The sequence below is a fragment of the Carcharhinus amblyrhynchos genome, chromosome 24 (genome assembly GCF_965287045.1).
Source record: "Carcharhinus amblyrhynchos chromosome 24, sCarAmb.v2.hapA, whole genome shotgun sequence".
In the NCBI taxonomy this organism is placed as follows: domain Eukaryota; kingdom Metazoa; phylum Chordata; class Chondrichthyes; order Carcharhiniformes; family Carcharhinidae; genus Carcharhinus; species Carcharhinus amblyrhynchos.
The window spans coordinates 20,854,561-20,866,595 of NC_137347.1; the positions used below are offsets into that span (position 1 = coordinate 20,854,561).

The following is a 12,035-nucleotide window of genomic DNA, read 5'->3' on the forward strand; positions in this document are numbered from 1 at the left end:
TTCATGATATTTTTGACAAAAGACATAATTAGCCAATGCATTTATCTCCAGATAGAGTATAGCCACTGTCTCGAAGTCTAATGTCTATTTTTTCATTTCTTAGTATCACAAGTAGACTTTAACATTGCAATGAAGTTACTGTGAAAATCCCCGAGTTGGCGCATGTTTGGGTACACTGAGGGAGAATTTAGCCTGGCTAATCCACCTAACCAGCACATCTTTTGGATTGTGGGAGGAAACCAGAGCACCCAGAGAAAACCCACGCAGACACGGAGAACATGCAGACTCTGCAAAGACAGTGACCCAAGGCTGGAATTGAACCTGGATCCCTGGCGCTGTGAGGCAGCAGTGCTCACCATTGTGCCACCTATTTGTGTAGAACAGTGTTATTGTCCTGGGAATTGCTGATGTGGCTTATGTAAGCGGCACTGCAAAAATTTATTGTATAGGATTAATTTGCCCCACAAAACTTCATATAATTTTTGTACAATATCTGGCTAAACAAGACATTTCTTCATTTGATACAAGTTTTAATGTCAGCATTTTTTTGGTCTTCACACAAGTATTGTGAAATGTTAGATGAAGCCAGCTTACATTTGGTATTCTGTTACTTTTGGAAGGTGAAAGATATAGTATGAAAAAGAACTGCAGCCAAAAATGTAAGGTGAACAGGAAAAATTAGTTGCATGTAGTAGAAAAAGCTATTGAAAAATCACTTAAATGTCCTCTATTTTCTAATTTTGCTCTTTGAATATGAAGAATAAATGTGAAACATGATACTCTCCCTGTTTGATAATGCGAGACCTGAATTTTACTTTGGAAGCAAAGGTTTAGGGCATTCTGCAAAAACAACATCACCCTTTCCTCTTTATCACCATCCTCCATCACCTTGGTCTACTTTCATCCCAACGCTATGCTTGTTTCAATGAACACTAGCAAGTCTTAGCTTAAATGAGCATTGCCATGCTGAATAGTCAAAAACAATTTTTGGAATAGTTTACAAAATTTTCAAATCAATAATTTATTTCAATTGGCGAATAAATAATGGGCATCGATGACATTGCAACAGAAAGGCTTTTTACAAAAAAGGATTGTGGGAATTTCACCGTCCTGAGCCACTGTTAATGATCATAATTTATTGCCCATTGCTTCTTTTATCAAACTGAGAAATATCTACACTTACGTATTCTTGTAACAAAATATCCATCAAATACTCACAACATATAGTCTACCTTACCTGTCATGCTCTTTGTCCACCAGGTGGTATCTTGCTCTAAATGCTACTAGATGTGCATAATAGGCTGGTGCTGGGATAGAAACAGAACGCGTGCAGCGCACGTAAGTGTGACATAGCTGATAGGTAAGGAGCTGAAGTTCATCTGCAGAGAAGCAGTTGTCATCCCACAAAACATGATAATGTGAGGGGCGACTCGTACCCTGAAACAGAAATAATAATATTGGCAAATTTTAAAAATTTGATCATCCTCCCACAAACATATTTACTTTCCTCTAGGCTGTCTCCTTTAGTCAGCACAGTAGCATGGGCCAAGTTACATACTGGTAAAACTTTGGCTGTATAGTATTCAAAAGTAGAAGTTAATAAAACCAGGGAGTTGGGATCCATGGTTTTATAAAGAGAATTAATTTAAGCACAAAATCAAAGCATTAATGCTAAACATACACAGATGATGGGTTATAACAAAAATAAACAATTTCTGGGGACTGTTAACAGGTACAAAAAAAGTTAATACTGGTGAGTGGTTCTGAGATGGAGAGAGAGAAATTGGTGCTTTCACTACAACAAACAAGATTTAGAGATCTGATAGAGACACTCAATATGTATTATTACTTAATCAATATTAACTATTCTGAGGAAGAGAATATGGAGAAATTAGGTTCACTAGTAAACAGAGGATGTATATTGAATAAATTTTTGTACAGAGGGTGATAGAAACAGAACTCATAACAGCTGGGAATTTGAGAAAAATTGTTTTTGAAGGGTATAGGGAAAGGGTGGCAAATAGGGGTAGATTAGTTTTTGCAAACAGCCAATACTGCCATGACGGATCAAACTGCCTCTTGTGCTGCTAAATGTGAAGAACAGCAAGGTGCTTATGCAAAACCTGTAACAAGAGGCAGCAGTAAAGCAGTGGTATTGTCACTGGACTAGTAATCCAGAGACCCAGGGTAACGTTCTAGAGACCAGGGTTTGATTCCCATTCCAAAACATCGGGGATTAAAAGCATAATGATGGCCATGAAACCATTGCCAATTGTTGTAAAAACCCATCTGATTCACTGTAGGGAAGCAAAACAGCCATCCTTACCTGATCTAGCCAATGTGACTCCAGACCCACAGCAATGTGGTTGACTCTTAAATGCCCTCTGAAATGGCCTAGCAAGCCATTGTCAGGGGCAATCAGGGATGATGGCCTAGCCAATGACACTTACATCCCATAAGTGAGTTTTTAAAAAAATTCTTAAAGCAACAACTTGCATTTATATTGTAGCTTAAAATATCTTATGATAGTTTCCAATAGTGGTATCAGATAAAATTTGTCACAAGATATTAGGACATGTGATCAAAAACTTGAACGAACTTGGACAAAGTTTTAGGGAACATCTTAAAAGAAAACAAGAGAAATGCTTAAGAGAAAATTCTAGAGCTTGGGGCTTAAGAAGTTGAAAGCCTGACAATGAGAAATTGGAAATGCTCAAGATACCAGAAGTGGAGGAACAGAGATTTCAAAGGGTTGCAGGAGGTTGTGGAGCTTGGGAGGGGCTAGGAAGGATTTGAACAGGAAAATAATTTTGAATTTGATGAGTTGTTGGACTGGGGGTCAATGCAGGGGCAGTGAGCACAGAGGTGATGGATGAGCTGGACTTGGTGCATGAAAAGATATGGGTAAAGTTTGCACTTCACTCCAGGTCAACCTGTTTCAGCTGTAATTGTCCCATGGAGTTGCTTAACAATATTGTTACACTTAAGTAGGGCTGAGACGTGTGGTTCATATAGCACCCTATTTTATAATTAAAATGCCTCAAAAGAAGAATTTTCTTGATGTGAACTGACATAAATATGGCAGTAACTCCTTTATGAAAGATCATTGTGTGAACAACAGGTCACTAGTTTATCTACTCTGGTGGTTATGATTTACAATTCCCGCGCTTCAAATTATATATTATATTTCAGCTCCATATGAATCATTAGAATAGACAGAAAGTTTAGCATCTCTTCCATGGTACGAGATAACACAAAGACTAAAACCAATGCATAACCTATTAATTGGTTGCTTAGGGTACCAGTCACCACCCATCAAAGAATGATTCCAACACAGAAGGCCATTCTGCCCATCATTATCATGTTGTCTCTCTCAGCTATCCAGTTATTTCTACCCTCCCGCCTTTTTCCTGTAGCCCTGCAATTTCTGTCTCTTCAGATAATTATCCAATTCCCCTTTGAAAGCCACAATTGAATCTGCATTCAGCACACTTCGAGGCAGTGTGTTCCCAATCCAAGGTTTCTTGTTTAGCTCTGTGGCAGTTTCATAGTCTTGCATTGAAACTGGAAGAATTTCCGAATTATTTTCAAACGTGCCTTCATTTCCATGGAAGAAGGTACTAGAATATTCAAAACCATAATGACACACCCAATCACCAATGTCAAAGTTGCATATAAAAATTTTAATTATTCCATTTATTACAACAATCAAAATTCACTCAACTACACACTGCTGACACTATGCTCCAAATGGCTTCTGCTCCCAAATTTTTATACACCAAGGATAGCATCAGAAATCATGACTATGGCAAGCTTATGATTACATTGCACGAAGGCACTTCTCCAAAATTCAACAATTTGTGCACATATGTCCCGAGGTTTCTTTGTTCCTGCATCCGATTTGTAATTATATCTTTCATTTTATGCTGAATTTTCTCATTCTTCCTACCAAAAACTGCATCACTTCACATTTTTTGGATTAAATTTCATACCACGTCTGCCCCATTTCCACCAGCCTATGTCGTTCCTGAGGTACATCACTACTCTTCTCACAGTTCACTGTACTTCCAAGTTTTGTATCATCCGCAAATTTTGTACACCCAAGTTGAGGTCATTAATACATATCATATCCTAATACCAATCATGCCTTGGAAATCCCAATCAATATCTTCCTATAATCTGGAAGACAACCTTTCACCTATCCTATTTCATGTACTATAGCCAACTTTGCATGCATACTGCCACTGTCCCTTTTATTCTATGGGCTTCAATTTACTGACCAGCCTATTATACTTCACTTTATAAAACTTTTTTGCAAGTCCATGTAGAGAATATCGACCATATTACACTCTTCAACCTTCTCTGTTACTTGATCAAAAAACTCAATCAAATTAGTTAAACATGATTTACCTTTACAAACTGCGGACCTGTTAGCTTAATGTCAATAATAGGGAAAATGTTAGAATCTATTAAGAAGATGTGACAACAAGACATTTGTAAAATAATAATATGATTGGGCAGCGTCGAGATGGATTTATGATAGAGAAATCATTAATGACCAATTTGTTGGAGTTCATTTCTGAGGATGTTACTTACAGCATAGATAAAGGAGAACTAGTAGATGTGGTGTATTTGAAATCCCACACAGATTAGAACACAAAATTAGAACATGGGATTGGGGGTCTTATGGTGGTATATATAAACATATGAAATATGAGCAGGAGTAGGGCCCCTCAGCCAATAGATCATGACTGATCTGATGGTAACCTCAACCCCACATTCTTGCTCGCTTTTCATCCCCCTTATTAATCTAGAATTTCCCTGCTTTGTCTTAAAGATATTCTAATATCTGCTTCCACCTGACTTTTGAGGAAAAAAATTCCAAAGTCTCACAATCCTCAGAAAAAAGTTCTCCTTATCTGTCTTAAATAGGCGACCTTTATTTTTAAACAGTGACCCCTAATTCTAGACTCTCTGACAACAGGAAACATCCTCTCCACATCCAATCTATCAAAACCCCTTAGGATCTTAAAAGGTTTTAATCAAGTCTCCTCTTACTCTTCTAAATTTCAACAGACACAAGCCTGTTCAACATTTCCTCATGAGACAACCCAACTCATTCTTGATATTAATCTAGTAAACATTCTCTGAACTGCTTCTAATGCATTTAGATCTTTCCTTAAGTAAGGAAACAAATATTTTACTTAGTACTCCAGATGTGGTCTCATCAATGCCCTGTACAACTGAAGCATAACTTTTGTAATTTATTCCCCTCACAATAAACACTAATATTCTATTAGTTTTCATAATTACTTGCTGTACCTACATATTAGCTTTTTTTGATTCTTGTATTAGGACACGCAGGTCCCTCTACACCCAAGAGCTTTGAAATCTCTCACCATATTGAGAATAAGTTTCTTTTTATTCCTTTTGCCAAAAATGATCATTCACATTTGCTCATATTATACTCCATTTACCAGATCTTGGCCCACTCACTTAGCCTATTGATGTTGCTTTGTAGCCTCATGTTCACTTCTGTGGTAGTTTTAAAAGATAGGTTGCAGGTCTCGAAGATTTAAACAAAGAACTTTATTGAAAGGATGCTAACATAGCTGCTGAGATAGACAGCCCGCTTGCCTGTGCAAACTGCATATGACAACATTAGTGATATCACATGATCAGTTTCTTAAAGTGAACCTATTCCACCGTTAGTGAAGAAGCAGTAGAACTAACCCGAATACGCAACAACTTCACAATTTACTTTCCTATATTTTTCACAACCATACCTCAGTTGCTTCATCCAAGTCATTTATATAAATAATGAGAGGTTGATGCTCCAGCACAGATCCCTGTGGCATACCATTCATTACATCCTGCCAACCAGAAAAAGACCATTTTGCTAACTTGCTGCTTCTTGTTAGTCAGCCAATATTCTATCCATGCCAATATGCTGCATCCTACATCATGAGCTTTTATTTTTCACAATGACCTTTGATGCCGCACCTTATCAAATGCTTTACGGAACTCCAAGTACAGTACATCCACCAATCCCCCTTTATCTATTGCATGTGATGCCTTCAAAGAACTCCAACAAATTGGTTAAATGTGATTTTCCTTTCACAAATTCACACTGACTCTGCCCGATTGCCACAAAGTTTTCCAAGTGCAATGCCAATAACATCTTTAATAATTCCTTCCAGCATTTTCCGAAGTCAGATTTTAGGTTAGCCGACTTGTAGTTTCCTGCTTTCTGTCTGTCTCGTTTTTTGAATAAAGGGGTTAGTTTGCTTATTTCCAACCTAATGGAACTTTTTCCAAATATAGAGCGTTTTGGAAAATTAAAACCAATGCATCAACTGTCTCACAAGTCACTTCTTTCAAGACTCTAGGATGAAGTCCACTGGACTTGGGAATTTGCCAGCTCTCAGCCCCAACAATACCACTCAATACCACTTCCCTGGTGATTGGAATTTTTGAGTTTCTCCCTCCCTCCCATTTCCTGAATCACAGCTGCTTCTGGGTTGTTGGTTGCATTGTCTGAAGTGAAGACAAATGCAAAATACCTGTTCAATTCATCTGCCATTTCCATACTTTCCATTATCAAATTTTCCATTTGCACTTTTGACAAAACCAATTCTCACTTCATTAACTCTTTCCTTATTTAAACATAACTTACTTTTTGTCTTCATATTTCTAGCCAAATTATATACTTTTTCTTTTAAGCTTGATACAGTCTTTAACATTTAAGTTAACCATGGATGGTAGGTTCTTGCTTTGGAATTTTTCTCTTATTGGTAATGGATTGAGAATTGATTTACAGACTGAAATCAAGAGCAAGAATAAAGAGGTCATTCTCAGAATGGCAACCTGTTACTAGTGGGCTATCACAACTGTCAGTGCTGCGGCCCACAGCTGCTCACAATCTATATAAGTGATTTGGATGTGGGGACCAAATGTAACATTTCTAAATTTACTGATGGCAGAAATCTAAATGGGAACGTAAGGTACAAGAAGGATGCAAAGAGGCTTCAAAGGGACTTAGACAGGCTAAGTGAATGGGTAAGAACATGGCAGATGGAATATAGAACACTAGAGCACAAACAGGCCCTTTGGCACACAAATTGCGCCGATCATATCCCTACCTACCGGGCCTGTCTATAACCCTCAATCCCATTAGATCCCATGTACTCATCCAGAAGTCTCTTAAAAGACCTCAGCGAGTTCACCTCCACCACCATCAACGGCAGCTGATTCCACTCACTCACCACCGAGTGAAAAACTTACCCCTGACATCTCCCTGTACCTACTCCCCAGCACCTTAAACCTGTGTCCTCTCGTAGCGACCATTTCAGCCCTGGGAAATAGCCTCAGAATCCACCCTATCTATACCTCTCAACATCTTATAAACCTCTATCAGGTCACCTCTCATCCTTCGTCTCTCCAGGGAGAAAAGACCCATCTCCCTCAACCTATCCTCATAAGGCATGCCACCCAATCCAGGCAACATCCTTGTAAATCTCCTCTGCACCCTTTCAATAGCTTCCACATCCTTCTTGTAGTGAGGCAACCAGAACTGCGCACAATACTCCAAGTGGGGTCTGACAAGGGTCTTATAAAGTTGCAGCATTATCTCCCGACTTCTAAACTCAATCCCTCGATTAATTCTTCAATGTTGAAATGTTGGGAAGTGCTGCTGTCCAAATGGACCTGGTTGCTCTATTTGTGAGTCAGTAAAAGCGAGCATGCAGGTGCAGCAAACAATTAAGAATTGACACAGTATGTAGGAATTCACCACAAAGATATTTGAGTACAGGAGTAAAGATGTCTTGCATTCAACTGTATAGAGCCTTGGTAAGACCTGAAGTATTGTCTACAGTTTTGGTCTCCTTATCAAGAAAGGATATACCTGCAATGGAGGGATTGCCACTGAAGTTCACCAGATTTAATTCCTGAGGTGGCAGGATTGATTGTTTCATGAGGTAATGTTGAGAAAACTGGGTCTCTACAGTTTCAAAGAATGAGAGGCAATTTCATTGAAGTTTACCAGGTGTGACAGGGTACATGTAGATAGAATGTTTTATCTGACTGGTGAATTTGGAACAAGAAGATACCGTAGCAGAATAAGGGGCAGGCTATTTAAGACTGAGATGAGGAGGAATTTCTTCACTCTAACAGTAATGAACCTTTGGAACTCTCAAAGAGAATTGTGGAATCCAGAAGGTTACGAAAGCTCCATCATTGTGCATGCTCAGAAAATAATTCAACACATTTCTGCATAGCAATAACATTAAGGGATATGGGGATAGAACAGGAAAGTGGCTTTGAAGTGGACGATCAGCCATGATTTAATTAAATGGCGGAGCATGCTCAGCGGCTGAATGGCTTACCTGTTCCCACGTTCACTGTAATGAATTTTATTCAGAAAATTTTGTTCACCCTTTTTGGCCTGCAGTGCTGAATAAATTACATTGGAAGGAGTTCCCTTTTGAGGCTCACACAGGTAAAATGAAAGCTACGAGAGCTTACAAAAGAAAAAGAGACCATGCAGTAACTGCACTGTTTTATGATGGACAGCAGGATGTTTGCTATTTGCTCTGTTCTCCAGTTATTTATTCATCCTCCCTCTTAACCGAATGGATACTTGTAAACCTGTGAAAAAATACTGAAAAATACTTCTATGCTCTTTTCACCTTTATCCCTCAGTAGTACACATAGTAAGTTATCTTGCTTGCATCCCATACCTGTATCCCAGCATGGCTGCAGAGATAAAAATCAAATTCATATGGGTGGGTGATATCTGTGTCTACGGTTGTTCCTGCTGGAATATTTCCACTTCTCCCAACCTTTCAGATAGAGAGAATAAACAAATGTTGTTAGGCAGCACCAAATATTATATACAAGTTCATATTCGGGTCTTTATAAGGGTAATTTGTTGAATTCAATGGATAGTTGAAGAGGCAGCTCATGTTACACAATTCCCCAAACCAAATGGATCACAGGTGATTCAGGTGCCAGTTCTTACCCTCTCATTCTTATCAGCACAGAACAGTCGAGTGTGATGACGTTTTTGCACAACAATATATGTGATGCCAGGCTGATAGTCTTTTTCAAGGCTGATACAGGCTTCTCGAATTGCCAGTAGTTCACAGTACAATACCTACAGCACAAAAGCAAATAAAGTATGATTGATGGAAAAAGTCCAGCTAAACATTGTCTCTTGACAGTACAGGACTTGAGTATTGCTTATAAAAGAGACATGCTGTTGAAGCTTTACTACATTGCACTCATCAGGACAGATTTGCAAGAATAATTGTCAAATGAAACAAACATTTATACAACACAAGGTGGTGCTGAATGGTTGGCAAGTGGACTTGGATTGGTTGAGGTGTTGCCACAGAGAATGCATTAATGAACAGTTACCTGCCAAGCTTTTGTTTGAATTCAGACCAGGCAGGTTGACTCCGACTGGTGAAGGCATTGCCACGGGGAAACAAACTAGGAAATGGCTGCTTGTTCTGAAGTAGAGCCAGATTGACTTGAAACATCAACTTTTTCTTTCTTAACAGATGCTGCCAGACCTGCTGAGTTTTCCAGCACTTGGTTTTTATTTCAATCCCAGCATCCAGAATATTTTGCTTTAATTATTAGGCTGCTTTTGCTTAGTTGAAAAATGAGCAATTTGTGGATAGATTTTTTCTGTTTGCAAAGGACAGGCCCAATGTTTCAATATACTTTCTAGCACACATAAATGAGCCTCATTCACTGAGTCCAACTAATAATCTTAAATTGGTTGTTTGTGCAAGTCTTTGCACAATTCTCTTTCCTAGTGCATTCTCTATGATAACGCCTCAACTAGAGTTTTGACAGCAATATTTAGACCTAGCCTCTCCATAAAGGTCAAGGATACTAATACTATTGAACTATCATGGTCTGGATTTTAGTCTGGAGGTATATTCTGTGAGTACTGGTGGCAGGAAGGGATGGCGCTGATCTGGTTGGAGCCAGGAAGGGTAGGATAGCTTTCTTCCCCTGTGGAGTTTCCAATCATATTGACAGGTTAAGGATTTCCAGCCTGATTGACAGAATGGCGACTTCTTGGGTGGGAACCTTCCAGAAAAGGTAGGTATAGTGGGAAAGTGAGAGACCGTTGTGCTATTGTGGCAAAGGGTTGTCCTATGGTGATTGGGAGGAGTCTTGATCACGAGAAGGCCCCATGGAGGCTCATGGCCAGTTGAAATTGGTGGGATGACGGGAGCAGGAGTTATTAAATAGGCTGCTGGACCTGGCTGTAAATATATTTGCTTCATGGATTCAACCCTTCTCACCTTCTTTAAACTGCTAAGTTTCCAAGGAAACCCTGTTAATTGCTGCAATTAAGAATGATTTTCAAAAACAAATTATTTTTGAATGACCAATTCACTTCCTGTGAGCAGGGCCTATCCCTTGTCCCACCTCCATTAAAATCAGAAGTAGGTAGGTTCTGGCCTTGTTCCAGATGTTTTGGGAGTTAGCATTCAACCCCATGGAGGAAATAGGATTGCATTCTTCATTCCAGCAGCAAACTGGCAAAGCAAAATATTCAGTATAACTTTGTTGTCACATATAATTCATATTTTTGGTGCTGGCTGAAGTCCAGGATTTGTAGCACAATTTGTCTTGAATTAGCTCGAAACTTTCATTCCGTAAGCTTTGAACACAGGATTACAACTGATTAAAACAGTTGTTTACGAGCTACACTGACCTGACGGAATTGCCCCTCAGAGACACCATCCCGGTAAAATATAATTCGTGTGGGCTTAAAACGAGTTGATTTGTAAAACTGGATGAGAAGCTCGCGAACCATCGAAGCCAGATCTTGAATGATCTCCTGTCGGGGTCTCTGAACACGCACAGTGGCGCAGTAACGACTAGGGTGGGCATCCATACTGCCTACAACCTAGAAATGGCAATGAGACAATTACATATAGACTGATCAACAACTGATACTCTGTTTATGAACAATACTGGGGGGCTGAATAATAAAAGGCTTCTGATAGACAGATTTGCATATACATGGATGGAGATACCAGTGATAAGACAGAACATTAGGCTGCCTTTCAGCTAAAATGTAAAAGTTGGAGAGAGGTGAATTTTTTTTCATCATGCGCAAACTGACTGCGTCAAAGATAAACTTTCCCACCTTATCTTTCTTGACATGTTGTATTCTTTGACATGGTTGACAACACTATCTTCTCCATGTCTCTCCCTGGTCAACCAGTCAGGATCTCTCTTCCCCTTTCTTATCAAATTGTAGCCAGATAATCACTTGCTTCTGCTCCCCCCCTCTTGTATTGTAGCTTCTGATGTTACTCAAGGATTGATAATTAGTCCACTCCTGCTTCTCATCAACATGCTGCCCCTCTGCATCATCACTGGAAAATACAGGGTTAATTTTCACACTTACTGACTCAGTCAGTCATCTGGGACATAGGCTAGGCCCCAGGTGCAGCCCTGGATTGGGAGTTTCATAAAACCATGAGTTGTTGAATCATTGCCCCTGGGTTGAGTTGGGGGCGACAGAGGAGAAGGGAGAAAGGGGGGGGGGGGAGAGAGGAGAAAAGAGGGGGGGGGGGGGGGCGAGGGAGAGAGGAGAAAAGGAGGGGGGCAAGGGAGAGAGGAGAAAAGGAGGGGGGGCGAGGGAGAGAGGAGAAAAGGAGAAAAGGAGGGGGGCGAGGGAGAGAGGAGAAAAGGAGGGGGGCGAGGGAGAGAGGAGAAAAGGAGGGGGGCGAGGGAGAGAGGAGAAAAGGAGGGGGGCGAGGGAGAGAGGAGAAAAGGAGGGGGGCGAGGGAGAGAGGAGAAAAGGAGGGGGGCGAGGGAGAGAGGAGAAAAGGAGGGGGGCGAGGGAGAGAGGAGAAAAGGAGGGGGGCGAGGGAGAGAGGAGAAAAGGAGGGGGGCGAGGGAGAGAGGAGAAAAGGAGGGGGGCGAGGGAGAGAGGAGAAAAGGAGGGGGGCGAGGGAGAAAGAGGGAGAGGTTGCCCAGATCCCTCCGTACCACAG

At 40.3% G+C, this 12,035-nt stretch overlaps 1 protein-coding gene across 3 annotated transcripts in view; it reads right to left on the reverse strand.

Moving 5' to 3' along the window:
* LOC145357810 (protein argonaute-3) overlaps positions 1-12,035 on the reverse strand; it is a 158,376-nt gene that overhangs the window by 11,258 nt on the left and 135,083 nt on the right. For all 3 annotated transcript variants that reach the window (XR_013889371.1, XM_080211327.1, XM_080211328.1), the window contains 4 exons: positions 10,742-10,936; positions 9,023-9,157; positions 8,742-8,843; positions 1,238-1,437 (listed from right to left, as the gene is read on the reverse strand). Coding sequence is in view for 2 of the 3 variants with exons in the window: in XM_080211327.1 (XP_080067453.1) it covers positions 1,238-1,437; positions 8,742-8,843; positions 9,023-9,157; positions 10,742-10,936 (632 nt within the window). In the remaining variant the exon portion in view is untranslated. The remainder of the gene's footprint in view (positions 1-1,237; positions 1,438-8,741; positions 8,844-9,022; positions 9,158-10,741; positions 10,937-12,035) is intronic.